Genomic DNA, 24584 nt, shown 5'->3' with positions numbered 1-24584 from the left:
TTAATTATCCTTGTTATAAGTTATTTGAGCATTAACCATATATTTACATTTTCCTATTATTCAATTACTTTTGGCGTCCCCTTCATCAATATGCAATCTATTGCAGATTGTTATAACAAGCAATTTTAAAAGCTAAAATAAATTTAACGAACGATTTTTAATATATCAGTGCAATTGCGAAACGTGTTTCTGTTAAAATATGTATGGCGTACATCTGCGCGGTATATGCGGAACACAATTCAGTCCGCAGCATACATTAAAAACTATATTTTTTGCAATAAAAGCGTCGAGTTTCAACGAAATAATAGAATATAAACCTATTAAGCGAAATAAATATTTTCGCATTCGTAATAGCGGATATTGTTACTGCGTTATCGATTGGGCAATCATTTTTTTCCCGGGTGGAAAAAAGTTTGGAGAACATATTGTGAGCACACAATGGTGAAATTTGAGATTAAGCGCATTAGAAGGAGGAAAAAAACTAAACATCGTGACTAAGTGAATAGTGACCAGTGTTGCGATGGAAGATTATTCGTGTGGCACAACGAATGCGGTGGATTTACAACGGGACGAGTTTTTGTCAGGACTTGGGCTTTTGTCCTGTTCTTTTTCTGAACTCATCGACATGTCAAATATTCCGGTGACACGCTTTGTTTTTTCAGTTATTCCTTTGTTGAGTTTAATAGATAGTCATTAACCCGCCAGGATCCTTCAACAAGAGAAATGACTAGATACACTTTACGCGAGAATATTATAGCTACGGAAGGAATTGCACGCACCACAACATTTGATACCATTGCTAAAATAAATATATTACCCACATAGACCAGAATATCTTTATAAAGGCTGATAAGTAAATAAAACTATTTTATATATAGTTAACGATAATGTACCAAATTTGAATTGTATTTCTCCTATCTTGTATAAACACAAAAATATTGAAATTACCGGTACAAAGAAATCGTAAAAGAATAACGGTGTAAACAAACGGCGTGCAATTACACTTTGCAGAGTTTCAAAGAACATCTGTCTAGGGCAAAGAAACAAACGCGGAAACAGCGAAAAAAACACGAGACTGGAATCAGCGCCAAAGAAAATTGTTCAAGTTTAAAGTGAAGTTCCGACCGACAGCAACGTTTGAAACTCGCGGCAAACTATCGCGCGGAAACTCATCCGGAGAGGAGTAGAAAGCCCACATGTAAAACAGGATCGCGAATCGAAAATGTTTGAATTCTCGAGCTAAGGCTAAGGCCTTTACCACTAGAATATGAAAACTTTCTACAGCCGAGTAAGATTTAATTAACAAATTTTGTTAATTAACAAGAAATGTACAAAACCCGTACGAAATGAATAGTGGCAAAGTTTGCTTTTAGGATGTAAAAATTATGTTGAAATGTAACTTTGAATAGTAATATTTATGATGACTGATCTCGTCAAAAGAGAAAGAGAATTTGATGTGTTTTTGTAAACATTTTTCATCATTCTACTTCTGCAATGTGCCAGCATCCAACTATTGAATTTCCTAGGTTGTGCAATTGTCGATTCAGAGTGAAATAGTTGGATCAATTTTCGAGAGTCAAGTTCTGTGCGAACTTTAAACTTTGCCAAAACTATTATTTGTGAAGTTCATTTAATAAGACATGGTGTCAAACGTTTAATTGTTGGACGTATTGTACAATGTTCGACAGTTCAACTCTAAGTTCACTAATGGTCGTCATAGAACTTCTGGTATGCCTTGGAAAACGCTTATAAGCAGATTATTGAGTGGAAATACAATTTTTAACAATATATAGGATTTTCCATGACTCAACGTCTAGCCTAAACAGAGTGATGGTATTGATTTTAAATATCATAAAAAAATAGAAAAAAACTTGTCCCACGTAGCTTGAGAATTATGAACTCTTAGGTAGAATCTAGCCGGAGCTTTGGTCCAATTGTGATCAAATTTCAGTTACTGTACTTAGTTTATTTTGGTTCATTTAAATTTTAAGATCATCACCGTGAATAACATTTATAGAACTACAGTCAAAAATAATCTCACAATTGCCCCCAAGGTTTCTAGAATCAAGACAAAATTTTCAAAACTGGTTAAAGATAGAGACTAATTGACTAAATAGACTAAGTGCCATGTGGATTAATACAGAAGCGTTTACAACAACTCTTTTCTAAATATTATACTTCATATTATGACAATAATACACAGTATTACATAACGTCAGCTCATATTTTTAAAAACGCCATTAGGTAATATCAGTAATGTATATATTATATCAGGCAAAAGCACGGCATGAGCTTTAACGCTTTGTTGACTTCGCGGCTTGGCTTCGTGATGAATTCACATTAAAGCTTTTTTTCTCTTTTTTAATCATTTCATACTTAATCTATTAAATGTCAACATATCAACCGCACTAGCATTTATAACGCCACATTCTGGAAAAAATAAACTAATAAATATATTTTACGTAGAGTAAATATCGACCTGAAAAAATAAAAATGACTATTAAAATGCAGAGTGATTTTCCGCGTTGTAATTGAATGTATTGAAAATGTACACAAAACGTGGATATGGAATTAATTTTTTATTAGGGGTAAATATTGTATATGGTGCTGAAATATTTAACAATTGAAAAAAATTAAATTAAATTAAAAACTATATTTAATTAACCGTTTTGTTGACATAGTATATAACAAAAATAATAAAAATATAAAAACTATAATATTATTATTTGAGATAGTACTATATTTGTGTCAATAATTTGCCACTTTATTACAACAGCAATGTGGTCCTGGATCTTCCTATTTATTTATTTGAATGTGTCTCCAATCAAGCGACCATATAAATTTATTTATTAGCTTAAAAGCTCTATCGTGCTGACAATGAGAATCCCCTGAACAAAACAGATCTTATATTATAAGTTGTAATCGAGTCCCCGGTGTGGTTTCTGGTGGAGTAAATCGGATATTAAAACCACTAGTAGCAATAAATCAGGCATAGAAATCCCTTTCGGTAATCCAATGACATGCCTGGAAACCATAATACAGCTACGCACTGACAAATATAATGACATGAAAGTCGGGCGGCAAGGCGGCGAGGGCGGTAAGGGCGGTAGGGCGGCAGCAAAGTGATGTGGCGGCAAAGCGAGCGATCTTCGATAGCGCACGTTCGACGACACTGAAATACACATCGAATGGCGACCAATCGAAATTGGGGACCATCAATTTTGGACGAGGCTTAACATCGACTTATGGAGAAATATACACATAACTAAAATTGCAGAAATAAACAAGCCAAATGCCGATAAGAATACAAAAAAGACCGCGAAAAAAGTACACACATACTCGAATTAAAATGTCATTACTCTCATCCCTTCTGATAGACTGTGCTTATAACATTTATGAACCTCTAGATTTTTCTAATTGGTTACAAAGGCAACTTGGTCATTTTTTAAGCTCAACATTTCAGAACTTAATCTAATCTTTAGTTGCTATTTTATTTAAGAAGTGACTCTAGTATACTAGACTTTTATGTCTAGAATAATATAAGATAGCAATATTAATAATATAATTTTCTTTGATCTATTTTTCACATTAAAGATGTTTATAAGCCGTATAAAATTACATTCGACAATCTATAAATCATATTAAGTACGATGATTATCATGTTTATCCAACTAATAGAAGAAAAGACGTATTATTGATTCAAATTCTATGATGAAACTTCGACTACTCATCATAATAAATTATGTTTTTCGGCTATATTATGAAGCACTTGTAAGGATAATAAAGCTATTTTGCACTTTCTTTTATGAAAAGCAGAAAAATAATCATTTCTACATTAACCACTAAAGGACATGTAAATTTTCATATTTACTTCTAATTAATTTTATTTTTCTACTAGTAAAGTGGTACAACTCAACACTACTATTAGTAATAAGGCATTAAATAAAAGATTTCGAAAAGCAACTGAATATTAATATAATAACTTCTTATTTTTTTATCATTTCCATTATTCTTTTAAATAATATAATAAACAGTTATATTTGATAAGTAACATTAAAATAAAAATATAAAATCATTAGTCACAATACAGGAAAAGCTACGTTCAAGGCAACTTTCTAATTATAAGTTGAAATACTCTCCGAATTGTTTCGGAGTAAATTTATCATATAAACTATTTGATATATATATATATTAGGGTGGTCCTTAAAATGGTCATTTTCGAATTTCCTTGCTCCCAGGGGCTCAAATGGTTCCAAATTGATAAAAAACAATTCTCTGAAAGTTTTAGCTCTTAATATTAACGTTTAGATAGAGCGCAATACAATCAAAGTTTGTATGGAAAGAGCATGGAAAAATTTTTGAAAATTTAAAAAAAATGTGTTAGGTATAACTTATCGACAAATGAATGAGTTTTATTCATTCATTTGTTCGCTAAATTACATCTAAACAACATTTTTTAAATTTTTGAAAATTTTTTCATGCTATCTCTATACAAAACTTTGATTGAATTGCGCTCTATCTAAACGTTAATATTAAGAGCTAAAACTTTCAGAGAATTGTTTTTTATCTATTTGAAACCATTTGAGCCCCTGGGAGCAAGGAAATTCGAAAATGATCATTTTAAGGACCACCCTAATATATATATATATATATATATATATATATATATATATATCCCTGACAATCACAGGTCCCTCCATAAATCAGCTCCTCATACAAACTACAATAATCAATACTACAATTAAGCCTTTGTTTCGAAGTTTGTAGTGAAATCATTTCACACAATTCAGTGAATTTTCGTAACAAAACGCAAAAGTTTTATCAACTATACATATTCAATAAAGTGTAGATTTGAAACACAAAGAATAATAGAAGACAGTGCCAGCTTCGTTATTGTGGAGTCTAGTATATTTTTGTATTCATACTCGTTTAAAATAAGTTTTCTTGTTATGTTAACAATGAGAGCGCTGCCCGGCTATAGCGCGGGCGACGGCGGCGGCGGGAAAGCGGGAAAGCGGGAGCCCAGTTGAATGACGTAAACCATAGAAATATTCGCTGAGCTTAATTGAAAAGCTCAAACAACTTTTGGATTAATTATAATATTTTTATATGGTATTATGCACTATGCTGTTGCAGAAACTACGATGACGCTAGATAAAATTGAATAGAACGGAATTTAAACAAAGTTGTACGACGAGTTAATTCGTAGTAGTATGATTGATACTATTATTATTGGCAAATATATATATATATATATATATATATATATATATATGTGTGTGTGTGTGTGTAAACATTCTGATAATTTCTGTTGACATATAGTATTTATAATCAACTCAAAGTAATTATTGATGATTAGAAATTTAATACTTGAAAAATGATCAAAGTTTACTCAGGCCTATAATTTCGTTCCTACTCTCTTTTCAGAAGGGTTGTATTAGAATTTGTGAAACTTTACAAAATGATCGGTTGTCTTGGCGAAAACAATCAAAAGTCTATAGAAATGTCCTCGATTTGGTTGAAAATAATCAAATAATCTGAAATACAATACTTTGAACGTTGGGCTGAAAACATCATTAAGGTTTCTTATTCTTATTCTATTTATAATTTATGATCTCTTGTTCTCATTTTAATTATGCTTTATGATCATAATTTCTTCTAACGAGAATAACCACATAATATTATACATATATAATGTATACAGGGTGCTCCAGAACTCATAGTCAAGGTCAAATGGGGTGATAATATTGATCATACTTATTACAAAAATTAAAATATAAAAAATGTATCACATAGTTTGAAAATTATGAGTGTAAGTGCCTAGAGTTTTGGAGTAAAAATGTACCATTTTACGGTTATAATGGCTAATTTGAATTACTTTTGTTTATTTAAACTTTTTTATTCCTAGGACCAAAGTAAAAAATAATGAAATAATTGCCTCCCCAGAAGAAAGACTTTTTGTTGAACCATAAACTTAAAATTTTCAAAATTGGTCAATTTTGAGAGGCCTTTCTGTAACAAAATGCTTTAAAGTGTGTTGGCAAGTTTCATCAGAACTTGGAATACTTGATAGTTTCATTATAAGAAAAAGCGAGTAAAAAAAAAAATAAAAACCTAAAAATGACATGATTTTCCTCACAAACAATTCAAATCTAATAAACTTGCGCGTACAATGTATATTGGATAGAAGTAACCTACATAATCCTAAAATGAAAGATTATTGATATTTTGAACTCTTTACCATGTAACCACCACCCATAAGTCTGATTCTTTGATTAAACGCGCTGAAGTGGAATAAAAATAGTACGCGCCAACCTCTGGCAGATAACATAGTGAAAATGTCAAAGGCTGAGTTATGTGATCATAAATACACTCAGACTTCACTATTACACAGCGTACGTACTATCTACAATATGTGAGTACAGTATATCAGTTTTTGTGCCCGGTAATAGTATAGTGATTAAGTGAACTAAAGCTCCCGTGCAAACGGATGGGGGCGATGGTAGCCCCCAAGCCCCCAAGCCCCCAAGCCCATGGTCATTTCGGTTGTCTATGTCTATGTCTATGGGCCATCAATCAATGGAGGCTTAGAGCAGACGACGCGGCGCGACGCGACGCCTGACTGATACGATGGCCCGGTCGACGTTCGAAACTAAACTAAACTAATGTTACACCGCATACTGTTTTGACGCAGTTTATACACAACCGGGAATTATGTATTGTCACATAATTTATTATATCGAACATGAAAACCGATTATGGTAATATATATTGATGAGTATCGGGGCAAGAGGAATGAATTCGAATCGGAGATTTAGCAATAGCACTTTTTGATAGTTTGTTAAATCAAAGGCATTGATAAAAGATTATCGACTCATTAGATAATCATACAGATTCAGGTAGTCATGTATCACTTGAATTATGATTATTTATCAAATTAAAAATGTTATTTAAAAAAACATAATTGAAAAAAATAGTATATAATATGACTATGTCAAAAGACATAGATAGTGTTTTGATAAGAAAGTAGTTGCTGGTAAAATATATTGAGTTGACTGTAAAGAAATTAATGTAGAAACATATTAAACAATAACGATAACAAAAAATAAGAGTTCGTATATATATCTCCTATATATATATAAAAATAAGTCGGGTTTTCCTTCCTGACGAAATAACTCCAGAACGCACGAATCGATTTCAACAATTTTGCATTCGTTGGAAAGGTCTCAGGCTCCGCAAGGTTTATAGCGAAAATTAGTGGTGCATCGTGCCTCAATGCAAATTGCAGGAACTTCACACCGCAATTAAAAATTCGAGTAATGACATTAGTGAGAACTATCAGAATTATGCTTGGTTAAGTCAACGAGCAATTCTTGCCGCAAAGAATAATGATGTACACGCACTGAATTTCACCATTCAATCAAAATTTGCTGGCGATTTGGTGACATACCAATGATTTCGACTGGTCTTCGTTTTGACTTCAAACGATTGCAATATCCAGTTCGCCTTGCGTTCGCAATAACAAGTCGCCAATCGCTTAGTGATGGCGGGATAAATTTCAAATGGATTATTTAGAAAATCATTGTTTTTCACATGGGCAGTTATACGTTGCCTGTTTACGAGTTGGAAAACCATCCGCTTTGTTTGTGTTAACGTCAGACCAAAAACCAAAAAATGTGGTTTACCAAAGAGCACTTCAATGAAACGGATAATTTGCGGATTCACTTTCATTTACTTGGAGAAGTTCAACTAAAAAACACTTCATTTTTGTAATCGAAATAAATTCATTACTGTTGTGTAATAAAATCAAATTTTTCCTTTTCAAATATAAAACTAACAAAAAATTTCTTCATCTGGCTCACGAAACCATCTGGTGGCGAAATGGAGTTCGTCGGGTTTACTAGTATATATATATATATATATATATATATATATATATATATATATATATATATATATTAATATGAATCATATCGAATAACCTCTTAAGTCTAGTTCATATTCCGTACCACAAACTGATTAATGACTACGTCCACACTTATGCAAATTTCCCTCATATGTTGCCTGTGTTAACCTCTCGGCGTGCAGACATAACAATTGTCTGTGTTTCAAAACTCGACATGTAACGAGTCGTAATAAAACAGTATGCATCAAAAATTCCGCGTAGAAAATAACAACCTAACTAGGAATAAGACAAAGGAGCTTTCACGTGCGCGTCATACGATAAAAACATTCATACAATTCATATTAGATCCCCCGCTGCCCTTCAGCCGGCCGAATGGCACGATATGATGATGCAGCGTATGCGAAGAACGCGCTTCCGTGGCATTCTTTTCTTGTTTCATCGCATTCAGAACAGATCACTCCGGCTACGGCTACGGCTACGGCTCTTGCTCCTGCTCCGGGGCCGGAGCAAAAGTTTATATGCATTCTCCGGGCATTTACAGCTCAAAAACAAACATACAAAACAATGTATCGCATGAGATGAGAGCAGGCGTACGGGCTACCGTCAACGGCACACAAAGTACGAGTAATCGCATAACGGCGCGTTTGAGCAAGACAACTTTTACGAAATTATTTTAAATTATGTACTATGAGATTTTTTCTACGCTTTTCGTTTGTAGAACATGCCGGAAAATTGTTAATACACGAGACAGAACGGCGAACAATTTGAGAGTTTCGGATGCGAGTGCGGTATTTTGAATAGTTCAAGTTTGTTGAAGCAATATAGTTCATTTGAAATATTTTGAAAATATACGGTATTGACTATACTCGGTGCTTGGACTAAATTCAGAAATAAACGTAAGTGTAATAGCAACATGGACAACTCGAGCAATAGCATAATAAACTAATTAATATTGAACTATTTAAATATTTGCAAACATAAAAATTATTAAGTAATTTGTATTAGAAATTTTATGTAAGAAATGTAAGAAATGTAGTTTTTTCATATATTTACTCTTTTTCGTTTAGTTTCAGTTCTGGATCTGAAGGCAAGAATATTTACGCCATTTTATTATAGAAGAAAACAACTCCCAATACAATAAATTGTAAATAATAAATTTGCCAATAATATCTTAAACCCACAATAATTGTCCTCAGATAACAAAATTCAGTACATTTGCATTTATTTTGCAGTAGTATTTCACGATGAACCTATTATTACTCTATACTAACAAATGAATTACTATCTCTTAACAAATATTTAAATGATTATAGAATTATTATATATTAAACGCCGCAATTAACATGTTCGAAAATAAAACACGTTGTAATAAAAATACCTATAACACTTCAAATAAAAATATGAGATTTTGATTTTACAACAGTTAGCAGTAAAAAAATCCTGTGCCTACAAAGGTTCAATTATTTTTTCAACCTTTCCTTATGTGTACATACTTGAATTCGCAATCCACGTTCATATGAACTTCCTTTCTTTATCCATAAACCCATAAAATATGAACGTGTTATTATTGCATGAGATATGAACCCCCGTACGAGTAGGTATACCTCTACCTCGTGTTCCCTTATTGACATTTGGAAAATATCCGTATTATTATATAAGGTAACATAATCCAAGGGAAACAAAATTCTTAGACGTATTGATTTCAATACTTATTCATAACATCGTAATGGCCACGGTTGTACATCAATATTTAGTATTAGTACATTCAGTCGTGGTATTTATAATGTTCACCGTGCGGTACCAATATCGAATTACCAATTTACAGCCTGAAAAAATGTATTATTCAAAAATATTGAATAACCCGTGAAAAAAGTGTATAATATGTTATCGAATTACATGCAGCAATGTATGTTCGACACGATATAATTATGAATGCGTTTTGTGTTACACGTTACGTACCATAATTGTCCTGGTAAATAAGAGAGGACTGCACCGAACACAAAGGATTATGTTGTAAAGCAATCAGATGTCAAAATATTTATTCAAGCTTGGATTACAGTCAAAAAAATATTACAAATGAAAGAAAGCATGGCAAGCGTCACAGTGGTCTTTCAAAAACAAAAGCAAACACAATTGCAGAAGAAATTAATAAAATGGTACATTTGCCATATGACATGTGGATCAGACACTTGGACACTAATGAAAGCCTACAAAAAACTCGTGAGAAATTTCTGTATTTGGTATGAGATAACTGAGAAAATGCTTCAAAAAATGAGAAAAAAAATTTTAACTGGATACCATTATAAAATGAAAAGCACACTACACTGGGTCATAATGTTAACTTTAAAAATTAGATTGCAAATTGACTGCATTGAGTAATGTGTACTTATATATACATACATATTATATATATATATATATTATATATATATATATATATATATATTATCTCTTACCGAGTTATTAAAAATATGAATTCCTATTTAAATATCAAATACTCGAGTATCGATCAGTGTTTTTAATTCCGTGAAATCCCGTACGTACACCGACTTTGCTTTTAATGCAGAATGAGAATTTCATTTCGATATAATATTCGCAGATCCTCGAAAAAAAATAATTGAATACAAGCCCTTCCGGGTTATTAAATGTAATCTCCAACTTTCTATGCAAAATGGAACGAACACTCGTTAAACATTTATATACAGTTCTTAAAGGAAGCATGTCGGTGAGCTTCTAGATAAATGCAATAAAAGTAATGATCAAAGAGATGATTTCCAAATGTAATACTAGCTGAATGGGAACGTTATTCCAACATCAGCATAAAAGCGCCTAATGAGGGCGGAGGATAGCTCTAGGATGATAATTTTTCGAACTTCAGATTCAAATTTACTCGAATTATTTTGAATACGTGCTTTGTTAATATTAGGTCTAACCTACATGTCGCTTATTGAATTAACATAGTAGTAACTGTATCAAGTAAAACGTTTCCTTGGTGAGACCATTAGGTATCCAATTCACCTTTACACGTATATTTTGACGTCTCGGCCAATACAATCCTTTTTGCAATCGTTTCAGAAACACTTACATCAGTTCGCCTGAGGCACGTACCGACATTTTGCGGTTCAGTTTAGTTCGAACATATTTTTTTTCGTTTCACTAAAACAAATGGGTTTCAGGATTCGAAGCCAAGAAAAATAGTTCTATTATTCTGGAAGAAATTCTCACCGGAATAGAAATCAAATAGCTGAAATTGAAAGATAATACCTCGATGTATGGAACGTTTTGTTGAGTACACACTGTCTTAAAATCAATCATTACGGGAATGAGATTTTCTTAGTCAAGCGTTTTTATTGAATAAATAGATATCGAATGAAATATGATACGGGGGACATAGTTGGCAACTCTTGTTTGCGGAAACTCATCGCTATAAATATTATATATATATATATATATATATATATATATATATATATATATATATATATATAATCAGAGATCCCTCTGATAATAACAATAAATATATAGGGTTCTTACAACTGCTGCTAACAAAATATGTAAAATCTGCTATCACTAAATATATGGAAACGTTGATCAGTATTAATCAAACAAAAAGATTTGATATAGTTATTAATTTCATTATCACTTTTACATTTTACACAACTGACTTAAAACTAAACTAAACCGATTTACATGATACGACTACTCGGAAATACCATGATTTTTAACTCGAACTCAACTACGTCATTGTAAGGCTCGATATACTGACATTTTACATAGAAATTGTTACTTAGAATTGATCAATACCGTAGCAGTTGGTTCGTTTGAAAATTAACATCCATAATCATAATTGCTATCAATTACTGGATTTCTCCAAATCGAATGATGGCGAAAGGCAACGGAGCAGAAATTAACACAATATTTTCACTCTGCTCGGTCGGCGTAATGTGATTATCGTGCACCTCCGTCCTCCATGGGCCTCCGCCTCCACCGCCGCATGATAACAAGCCGTTCATTGCGAAGAAAGAACAAATACACGCGAGGGCAACTTATTCAATTAGTAGTTATAAAATAATAGCTATTTTGCGCCTTCTGTTTTCGCCTTAATATTTCACTGACAACGGTTAATATAAACTACTCAATCTTCTACACCGAGCGCAAAGCCACGCCTGATCTTTTGAAAATATTTTCTTGGAATCGGGCTCACGTGGGAAAAGGAATTAAAACAGGAAATTTTAAATTCCAGATGGAGTTATTTATATATGAATCTTCTGTAGAAATAGACATGTCTGTTTGTTGCAAAATATCTGCCTAAAGACATTTTTATGACTTGAGGATTTTTCACACCTACATATTATTATACATATAATATCTGATTTTGTTTATTGCTTCTGAAACTATGATCCTTTAAGTTCAATTCAATTCTTGTTTATTCAAAATGACAAATTCCCAATTTTTGAACAAGATTTTACAAGCAAAAAAATATTTTTCAGTGATCAATTAATAAATTGAGACTAAAATGACTTTTCTTAATATCAATCTAATACATATTTATGTAAGTGGGTAAGAGTATATAATTACAATGAACAATCAAAGGTACGTTACATAACGTTTGATTTAAGAACTTTCCCAGGAATTGCCAGAAAGCCCAGGAAAAGACTAATGCCCTGGGCCGCGAAACATATATTTTTTCACGAAGGAACAAACACTGACGAATGTACATTTCATTCGCTTGACCTTAATGTATTTTCTCTCCATTTTCACGTTTCTTAAGGGCGCGCCTTGGGATTGTGTGTATTTAATTAAATTCTATAGGTTTTAATTGTACGATAGTATAGCTTCTGTGTGTACATTACACAAGACATTAGTTTTTCAATGGGGTAAATGAAATATGAATTAGTGATTCGGGTAAATTAAAGAGTCGAGGTTAAATGAAATATGAATTAGTGATTCTTATGTTCAAAATTTCAATATGCCAATTTTTACTTATTCTACCATATTCGATATTTTGAAAATTCTAATTCATTAATTAATTTTACTTCAATTCAATACAATTTTACTTTAATTTTATTCGAATAAAATATGCAAAAATGTTAAATGTATTCCTATTATAATTAATTTTATTAAAACTTGTATTGATAATTTAAATAACTTGTAGTATAATAAAGAACTCTTTCCAAAATAATTAGGAAAGTTCCGATCCATTAAGTATAATCGAGCATGAAGTCCAAAACCTTCAGGAATGCAGATTTCTTTCGCACGTTTATATATAACCCTCTGCATTTCCAGACGATTTAAATATACAACTTAGAGCATTTTTAATTGAAATTCTTAGAGTTCACGTATTAGGTAAACAATTTTGAATACTAGATTTTCAAACTTCTAGTGCAAATAGACTACATCATACACACCTGTTTATTATTTTAATACACCAAAAATAAATCATCGATTAAATAATTTTATTCCTAACGAAACAAATAAATAACTGATAATCTACGACTATTTACCTTCCCCATTTTCGCGAAGTGTTAACAAATGCACTAACCTGATATTCCGCGGCAGTTCGGGCTTAGCGTCAGCATCAGCATCGCCATTAGCCGGAAACTTGTTGATGTCATGTCTGTTTGAATTTTGACTTCTATCACTTCACAAAATACAATTTGTTACTCACACTTCGTACACTAAGTCACAACGACAACGAGGCTGAAACAAAACAATCACATTATAAAAGAAAACTATTTAGAAAATGGTCAAAGTTAAAAAGACTAGTGAGAGATTTAATACATTAAAAGGTAAAACTTATGTAATAGATTTATATATATATATATATATATATATATAAACTAGTTTGTAATTTATTTATTCTTTTTATTCTATTTAAATACTTCATCATATTTAGCTATTTAGTATCATCAAGTAAAAATATAAAATTCAATTACATTACATTCACTTGCTACGGGCGCTATAAAATTAACTTTATGACGTCTCTTATATATAATTGAATTCAAAAACATATATTATAATTATATCTTCCCCGTATATCCAAACATATATTCATTTACAAAGTAAATAAGTCATTTGTGAGCCGGTAATAAAATATCGCTCTGGCCCGTGTAATATTATTATATTTAAAGCTCGTAGTAATATTAAATTCGAGCGTATAGTGCATGATAATATAACAAATTATATGCAAATATTTATTCATCTGTTGTAAAGCATTAACAAGGCTGATATATTACGATAGTACGAATATCCCAATTAGTTATTCCGATGTAAAATTATATTGGCAGTCATGGTCCGCTTGTTATTTGCCGCCGAATAGTACGAGTAGGTATAGTGGCGTTTCATTAAATCGCAAACAAAGATTTATTATAATGCCTGACAAACACTACAATCTACATTTGCATAGAATACATCGAAACAATTCTGCGGGCGTTCATCAATTCATTATACGATGACATTCCGATATTAATATTACATTATTTATTGCAGGATTAAAGTTTTTACTTCCAGCTTAAATCGGCGTCAAATCATCTGATGATTTTTATATGAAATCAGTGGGTATTGAACGGTGCATGATGCAGTTATATATCCGAAGGCAAGCCCATTTTGTGAAATAAAATATGCTTGTTAGGACAGAGAATTTTCTTTTATTTTTTATACTTTTAATTACAATCTGGACTTTTGATGGCAACCAAGTAGTTGTCCAATATAGTTGTAATATATCCATGAGATTTTTACTTTATATTTAAGATCTATGATTAATAAATTGGAAATTTGACAACAAAGTTGGCTGATTCGGACTTGGCTGGAATCGACACCACAGGGTCTGGGTATGTATATAAATTAATATAGCGTGAAATACAATAAAAATAAGATGTGTGATAAAAATGTCCTCGACATTCGTCATACCAATTCCAAACGTTAATCTAATTTCTTTTCTAGTTATTTGCAAAATGATTTATCCATGTCATCGAAAATAAAATTACTAAAATGCTCAGTGACATAACTGAATTTCCACAATTTTTCCATCATCGATCTGCAGCAGAGTAATAAAATATTCATCGTATCCAATTGCAGCGCCATCAGGTTTTTTAAAATTTCAAATATGCGCAGATTACTTTACATTGCACATTATAAATAATTCGCGTTGGAATAATTTGTTATGAATAACCATCGGAATGATTAATTAATATAACTTCACGGCCGAACTAAATAATTCACATTCTATTATACGTTATAACAAACTGGAAACCGGATCGAGGAGCACAATCGGATATTATTATGTTTTGGTTCATTGAATAATAATAGATAAACAATATGTGGAATATTAAATGGTGTGTTTATCATAAGTATCTTTATGTTATGCAACAAAACTGTGGTCGGGTGCGGTTTGGTACGTTCACATTCGGTCGCCGGATAAATAACTAGATAAAGGTTTAAATTTAAATGAATATGCTGCCGGAGTCGGCCGACGTTATTATTTAACACTGAAATGATCATATTAATGATACTGCTAAATGCATACGTTTACGGAATGTACACTACTTTGGTGCGAGTTTATGATATTTATGATTGCAAATTAATTTAATTGGCTCGAATAGAATTTGTGTTTCGTGTGCGCTCGGTCGAGATTGAAACCGACATAGGTGCATATTCGTATTTTCACCAATTTGAATGTAAATATTTTTAATAAAATATATTACCTATATAACATGTATGATTGTTTCATATTTCAAGAAATTAGGTATAACTGTAATGCGAGTCCAAAATTAAAATGGCACCTGACCATATCTATAAAGTTCTCCGAATGATCACTTGCTGCACGTCTGCAATGTGCATCTAATAACCACAATTGAATATTTTTATGAAAGTGCATCAAAATTTTAATGCAGAATAGCATTTAAAATTTAATAAAAACGTGCCTATTAATGTATTAAATCTCTTACAAAAATAATGCGTAGACATCGTTTCTTACCTACTTTTTATTCTCCGTAGCGACTGCCAATCTGCACATAAAATAGATTCAATCGATCCATTCCATGTTCGAGAAAGTCACAACACAGTCCGACAAAAGAAAGAGCATCCCACGTCTCTAATTAGATTATTTAAGACTGTATTTATTATGGCTGCTCTATTATTTCTTTTATTTCTTGCCTCTGTAACGCAATCAGAACCAAACTCCGAGCTTGCTCGATCAGCTTCTATATCACGCTGATTGTTTTCTTGACGATCTCGTGTATATTTTTTTATTTCGGACTGATGGTAGTTAACGGCATATCTCTTGGTGTCTAGGTGTACACTATGCAGATACCATAGACATTCAATTAACTGAAAACAAAATAAATTAATTAGATTACTGAACGTGAGATGGTAAAAACAATAAAAAATAGTCGCGATGTCTATGTTGTTGTAGTAAAGTAAATGAGATGTATAACCGAAGGAACAGACTTGGAAGTGGTGCGAAGGCATTTTGTGCTTTAGTTTGTACGATTCTAGGTGCATTTTTTTTTGATAATTCTTTACTATCTGGGTAAAGATTTTAGCCTAGCTTAACAATTCCATCAAAGTCAAGTGATTCGTTTTTGTCCGATTTATTTAATTTCAGTGTGCTTTAAGTGTTCACAAACAAAATGCGCATTAAACGGTCCGTTTACAAGCATGCGTGAGTGATTATTTCTATTATCGGATTCGAAATCGCTTTCTAGCAACCGTAATGATCGCCTTAAATATATCACGGCCAACAATCTACTTCCAAATGAGGGCCGACGAAAGAGCGAGTTTATGAAAACTTTGCAATCATTATAGCATCGAATTAACCGCCTCCTGGCCGCCCAACCTGGATATTATGTATAGGCAGAGCTATTATTTGCTTATCTGAATTATATTTGTACATTGAATTACATGGCCTGTTAAAACAAGCAATTGGTAATTGAATATTATATAATTACACCGGAGTATTAAGATATATCAATCAGCCTAAGTGTTCTTTATATCATAAAGTAGATCATGTACATATACACATTCGTTCATCGGCTATAATCAAAATAAACTTATTTTATTTCTAGTAACTTATGAACCCTGAATTATATTTGTACATTGGATTACACAGTCAGTTAACAAACAATCGATAATTTAATATTAAATAATTACACCAGAGAATTAAATTATATTAGTCAGCTGTGTTCATTTTAATCGTTGATTAATATACACGCATTAGATATAGTTTAATTAAATTTATTTAGTAATTGTCAAATTATTTATTATTGGCTTTAGTAACTTTTGAACTTTGATTTGTATTTGTACAATGAATGATATAGTCTTTATATTATTATGACCATATAATGATCATGCTCCTTCGAAATTAAATAATTTTCATTAAGTTTTATTGTTGAGCTTATAGAAAAGCTTAATTTTTTTAAAAAAAAATGTTTTTATTAAGGTAGACAACCCCTAATACTTTATCAAATACTTTGGTCTATTTTCCTTTATATTCAGTTTTTTATAATGCGGAATTGAACATATGCTATCCTAAATTTTCACCCCCTTATTAATAATATCATTTTTTTTTGATAATCTTTTAATGGTCCTCAGTTTCTTAAGCCTACAAAATAGAGATATATGCATTTTGATGATGATTTATGCATACCATCAATGTTGCCAAATCGATTTTAAATATCTGAAGTATAATTAAAATCAGCAAGTTGATTCGATGACCTTTTGACCTAAATGCTTTTTATTTCACCGTGATTTAATTATCTATTTCCAATGCGTGTAATTCTTCTTTTCTTTCTCATGATTGATGTTCTCTCTTGCGTCTACTTTTTTTTGTTCAGACTTTATGGTATTGGTTAATGTGATTGCGTAGGTGAACAGAAGAAATTCCTTCAGAAGAAATATTTTGCTAACACTAGTTCACTTAAGTTATATATAATTATGGGATAGTAATTGGAAGAACTCGTAATAGATAATTACAATTAGGTGCATCATTATAAAGATACTCATTCTATATCTAACCTTAATCATGTATTTAAGGAACTATAATTTATAATTATATATATATAGGATTAATTGACTTTCATTGAACATTTAATGCCATTTATAATAATATACTATTGCAATTGTTCTCACTTATTGCATCTCATTTGCATTAACTCTATCCTTTACTATTGTCATGGAAGAATTAATCTCAATCATTATACATCATGGAAATAATCTCTCGAGGCTTGAACGCGATAAATTTAAGTAGTGCGAGGATGTTGGAAAGCATAATGTAACAATTCGACACGAGGACCTCGGACAATTAATCATAAAAGCGTGAACGAGCCAAACGAGCATCGGACGCGGCGGGCTCACATTTAAACGGCCGACTCTCTTTATATTAACCGATACGGGTAGGCCGAGTGTTGCAGGATGCACAAGGGAGACTGCGTTCTTAGGAATAATCATGGGGCTGACAAGGTAATAATAAAATAAATGGTAGTCTGGCGCAAAGGCAGGTCCATGGAATGAGAACCACACAACAAATCAATGATTCCATTTTTCTTCCTCGTCCACCAAATCTATTACCACTATCCCCCCCAGCCTTTTTAATACATTTTTGTAAGTATTTCCTTTCCAAACATTTGTTCCCATGGTTCCTGGTCCTGTGCTTCGGGTTTCAATTCTCTGTATTTTCTTTTCTCGCGTAGGTCATCAACCATCTGCCTTCTTTTAAGTGCTATTTTACCATCGACGACGTCATGCAGGAGACACTCTTTTTGCAAAATGGGTCCGATCAAGTTTCCTTTTATTTTCAAAATCGTGCTCAGTAAAGTCCTTTGTTTGCCAACTCTTCTCAAGACATCTTCATTTGTTATCTTAACGAACTTGATTTAATCAATTCATAACAGCCAGTATTTTGTTTTTTCCCAAAACCGCAAAAATCAATAGCTCTTACAAAATTAAATTTTATTTAATACATACTCTCTTATTTGTAATATTATTGAATTTTCAGACTAGTTCTTTAATACTGGCTACAGTTGTAACAAGAAGATTTACAAAATTTTAACCATTAAATCTACCTTAGCCGTAATTGAAAAATCGCTGGAGCGATTTCTATACATTTTTATGCATTTTTTAACGAATTCAATTTGAAAATGCAGTTGTATTAATTTTGTTTTGGCAATAAGTAGACCAAAAATAGTATTAATCTGATCACAATATAGATTATGAAATTGTATTATTTTGATTGTATTCATTGTAATGATTTATAATTAAAAAAAACTTAATTAGATTCTTTAATAATATGTTTTGATTTATTTTATTTCATAAACTCGTTTATTTTATTTTAAGTTTTTTTATAGAATTGATAAGTTCAAATTAGGAGAAATATAATTTTTAGCTAATATTCACAGAAAAATTAAATGTATAAAAAACAATTATATAAGTATTAAAATCCTCATTTCGAAAATTTGTGAATTTATTTACCTTCGCTTCTACACAGCTCGAAATTCTAGTGTGAGTTGGTTTTAATGGTTAACTTCTTCTGTAATAATTTAATATGTGGAAGTACAATTTTTTGCACAATTGTATGAAAATCTCTGACAAAATATAAATCGCAGAATAACGAGACGTGGCTAAAAGCGTTTATTGAGATTGTATTTTAAAAGCAATCTTATTTGTTTTTATGTCAATACGTTTGTTTTAATAAAGCAATAATTGACTCTTTAATTTGAGATCAAATCCTAAGTCTGATAGCCATAGCGCCATTTATAAATTTGTAAACGATCTTACACTAATTATAAAATAAAAATTTGTTCAAATTACGTAATAAAATTTTAAAAATTTTCAATAAGAATCTTACTATGAGTGAAGAAAGTATCTTAAAATTTTATGTTAGAACAATAACTCTGCTGTTAACATGCATTGATTCATAATGATATGTAATAGACTTAAATAAATAAATAAATATACTAGTTGGCATTTAATATTTATTACCATGTGATGGCTTTGAATTAATAAAAATAATATCAAAAATCTATATGACAGACTTTTACGTTTGCAACTACGGCGCGGATTTCACATAATTGAATTAGCTTTGCCAATTGCTATCACGAATGGAATATTGATTGAGCCAATCAAATCTGTTAATCCTGAAAACCAAACACATTTAGCTATCGCCTAAAAATCCTGGATCGCTTCTGGTACTGGTTCTACATTAACATCTTTATTGCTAATCCTAAAAACTATACAGGTAAGGCTATAGTCTAAAAACCTTGTTCGCCCCTGGTATCGGTTCTACATCAACATCTCTATTGGCAACACATTTAAACCGCGTCTTTAACCGATATTGGGAAGTCTATATAATAATATCGTGCATATTGTCCCACCAAGGATGTCGTAGCGTCGAAGCTCTTATTATTAAGCCAGGGCAGTAGTCACTTGGCACTAAATCAAGCGTTCGAGTGTGTATGGAGTACATAAGCCTCGCACAAGGGGTTCGCACGGTCGGCGTGCCCCCGGAGCCCCCGGTGCCCCACAGTCGGAGGAGAGATATCCGTTGCGCAATTAGAGAGTCGTTTAGTCCGCACTGAGCCACATTCCGCATGAAACCTGTTATTAATGGCCCGGGCAACGTCCGGGTTGAGGCCGCACCAGACGAGAGAGTCCGAGCTTTTGCAAATCTATTCTTTTTTCGGGGCATTTATCTAGAGCTTTGACAGTAAGTCGAAATGCCTTTTTGCACGTACACCGACACCTACAGCTACACCCTCCCTCTCTCATCGCCGTGGCGCGATGTAAATGCATTCGATGAAACGTGAGAAATATATTAGAGGTAATTATGATTCTCCGCACCTGACGCGCGAATTGATATGGTAATGTAAATGACTCTATCGTTGGAATGGAAATTGTAAAAGGTTAGTAAATGCTTTCGCAGTTTTCTGAATTATTATATTATCTTATGTCACAAAAAAAATATTTCATAATTCATATTGGTAAATTACTGTTTATTTTACTGATTTAGAATATACGCAATTTTTACTTAGCAAATAGATAAAGGAAAATTGATTGACTGATTTGCTGATATTGTGTCTTCACGACATTTCGGGTTCTTCTGAATCTTATGAGACCAAATTTGGAAAAAGTATGTGTGTGTGAGCCGATTTTCGAACTTTCAAACTGATTTCAAAAATTTAAAAGCCGTCTAATTCGTTTTTTTAGAATTAGCAGAAAAAAACAAGAATTTTCGTCCGAATTTTCTAAATTTGCTTTCAGAAGCCTTATAAAATTATAAAAAATATTTTTGATATTTAGTGACTTAATGTCCCTTGGTTATGTCACTTTTTGATGTTTTTATCAATAAATAATTTAATTGAATTTAATTAGATACAATATTTAGAAATCAAGTCCACATATACATAATTTTAATCTACTATGTAAATTTAATCTATGTTATATAAATGCCTTTTAATTCGTCAAGAAAATTCCATTATCTACGTGATTGAATCAAGTTTTCATTTTAATAAAAATATAAGATTTGTAGAACAGTTGTAACACTCGGAAAACTTTAACTTTTCTAAATTGTGTAAGATGTCTGTTGCTCATGCATTATACAAATAAGTTTCTGAGAGCTTCCAGTTCTCTAACAAACTTCTATGTTCCGTAGCACTTTCGAATAAGTTAAATTAGTTAATATCTTCCTAAAAATAAATTTCTTATAACTCACTCACTCGAACGTACTTAATTCGAAAACTTTATGGAAAAAATTATGTTTTTTCATCCGCGTTGCACAACGCTATTGAAAAGAAAGTTTTAACTAGAAAAGAACTTTTATGTAAAAAATTGTACATGTCAACCTGACAACATCGAAGGATATTGGTTTGTAGATATAAATATACAAGTAAGCAATAAAACTGATCTATTATTACTTTTTCATTCAACTCCGGTCTATATATTGGAAATGAATCATTGGATTATTAAAAATAAAATAAAACTCGAAAAGTTCCATTACTTATTCGAATGCACTTAAGAGAGTATATTTCTATGGTAAGAAACATGATTTATGTCTGCATCATCTGTAATACTTTAGTGTACATTATGCTAATGGAAATATACGGCAAACTTATACTTTAATATGATTTTACTCGTGTATAAGAAAGTATACACATAACTTCAAGAAATCCACAGGAAAGTTTCCTTTTACCAACAATACTGTGGTGAATTTTTGTAGCTCGAAGTTTATTAATATATATTCATGCGAATTATATTTTTTTCTTTACAGACTGAGTATCTTTGTTGAATTGAAATTTGTGAACACTTCTGTATGCTAAAACGTCAAAGCTTAATGTATGTATGCTATGTAAATGTACCTGGCAAAACCGTTTAAACTTTTTGAATTTAATTTCTGCCGGCGCGATGCTTCGCAAATATGTCAATAAATTCGCATTTACATGGAACAGGATTTTGATAGAGGAAAAATGAATAGCAATTAAAAATAATATATAGTGATATAGATAGAAAAATCATGAATGCAAGTTGCATAAACTTCCAGATATGTGGCAAAAATCGACTTAATCGACGATATATTAGAATTTAGTAAAAATTTTCAATTGTTGATTTTGAAAATGAAATTTTCGCTCTAACTTTTCTAAAAACTTGGATTAACTAAAAGTAATTTTTTTAGACTCACATTGTTATAGATGTTCAGAAAGACTTGAAGATGTCAAGAATACATAAAATAAGCTAACAGAATTTTCTGGCAAAAACATAAAATAATTCATATCGTAAGTTAAGGCTGTTTCGAAAAGTGATTGTACAATTTTCTGAACTCAGTTCTATCAACTCCAAGTTTCTTTAATTACCATCATCCCCTAGCTTCATTTAAACGTTTATGTGCCACATAAACATAAATATCCAATTCACTAACAGCCTCAGGTAATAAAGGCGAATTAAGAATATTGAAATGTAATATATCATTGCTAGTCGTCGTCGTATTCGGAATTAATGTCTTTGGCCCTGTTGCAGCTTAAGGTCAATTAGTAATCTTACGCCGAAGCAATTATATGATGTGCTCTGTATGTTAATTATTCCGAAGAAAGTTCATTCTCCTTTTAATTAGCCTTAATTGCAGGACGCGACGCTCGCTTTTCTAAATCACTCGTAATTTCCATCGCCTTGGTTTAAATTGGACGCCGACGCTCGGGCACATGCCTCCTTTATTGTTGTTTCTTTATTTGTTAAATTATTAATGCACTAACGCATCAATCCACCCATGCCCATCAGAAACCGTCAACCCATCGACCCATCAAAACCCATCAGCCCATGCTCGACGAGGCGATGAATCAACTTTACTGGTTGCTTGTTTTTTATTTATGCCGGGGAACATTAATAGAGGAATATTGACACTCATTATTGGGTCTGATGAAATGTTTTATGACCACAACCATAATGAATTATGAAATAAAATATTTTGACAACATAAATAAAAATTTAAAGATGTTCAATATTTTATATAATAACAAGAAGTTTTTACTAAGGCATCCAGCCAAACAAAAGATACAATTAAGTAGGTTTGAAATTTTGTTTCAATGAATTGCTGCAGATGATTTGCTTTTTAGTTGTTTGCATTTTTTTATAAAGTCAATAGGTTTATACAAATTTCTTCAACCAACAAAAAATACTAAACCACTCATTTGTTCTAATTTTATACGCATTGGACATAATACTTGTTAAATGCTTTTAAAAAACAGATTGTAATTGTACTATAATAAATGAAAAAAAAACTGAATTTCAATGCAAACAAATATAACTAATTAAAAGAACTGATAAACATGTGTCAAACAAACACATTTTTAATTAATAAATATTACCAATGATATTGAGATATATATTTTTTCCTTCAAAATCTTAGTGGGCGTCTCTTTGCTATATTACCAAAATATAATGAAAAAATTACCAAAAAAAAATGTTTCATAAAACAATAGTTGTTTTGTTTAGATTGCATTGACAAATTAATCGGGAGAATAATAACATAATTGTTGAATATAGAATTATTAGTTTATGAAGAATTGCTAATATTTGATAGTATTATATGTATATAAACAAAACAGCCATCTAAAGAGATTTTTGATAAACGCCTCGAGAAAATTTACTCCTATGCTAACCGGCAATAAAAAAATCGATTTTTTTTTCAAAAGTTTACGTTCTCATGTACTATATTACTATATTATATTTTATGTACCCAGTATCCTGTTTCGATCGCATTTATAAGGTCAGGAAACGGCTCGCCCCGTAGGCAACAATTTCTTTGGAATCCGGGCCAACTGGGTGTATATTGCCGAAAGTGCTACTTTGCAGGGAAGAAGCTGTCAGCAACTAACACACCCACCATTGGGTCAATTTTCTAAGACTATTTCTCGCATGCCTACGATATTACTTTCATGCTGTGGTAGACCTATGGTATTAAACAATGCTAATGGAGAACAACAGCTTGTTTATTATTGCAGAAAGCCGACAGAGTTATAGACAGACACTCGAATAGGAATAGACCATGTGCACGTAGTAGTAATTTCTATTAATCCTTATAAGTCTCGATTGATATAAATCCTACTACTACTAAGTATTTTGATTTCCTCGAACTTAAAACACACAATCTCATCTCCGAGGCAATGAGTTGCTCGTCGAATCAAAGTTTTCAACT

At 31.6% G+C, this 24584-nt stretch overlaps 1 protein-coding gene across 2 annotated transcripts in view; it reads right to left on the bottom strand.

Annotated features, from left to right (window-relative positions):
• Nucleotides 1–13549, bottom strand: part of LOC113370743 (limbic system-associated membrane protein-like) — a 264282-nt gene extending 250733 nt beyond the window's left edge. For both annotated transcript variants that reach the window (XM_026611433.1, XM_026611432.1), the window contains exon 1: nucleotides 13449–13549. In XM_026611433.1, coding sequence (XP_026467218.1) covers nucleotides 13449–13521 — 73 coding nt within the window. In that variant the 5' untranslated portion in view covers nucleotides 13522–13549. The remainder of the gene's footprint in view (nucleotides 1–13448) is intronic.
• Nucleotides 13550–24584: the final 11035 nt, after the last annotated feature.

Source organism: Ctenocephalides felis, unplaced genomic scaffold (assembly GCF_003426905.1).
Source record: "Ctenocephalides felis isolate EL2017-DRISC unplaced genomic scaffold, ASM342690v1 CF-g0.4_SCAFFOLD_01492, whole genome shotgun sequence".
Lineage (NCBI taxonomy): Eukaryota > Metazoa > Arthropoda > Insecta > Siphonaptera > Pulicidae > Ctenocephalides > Ctenocephalides felis.
This window is presented reverse-complemented; position numbering and strand designations above follow the sequence as displayed.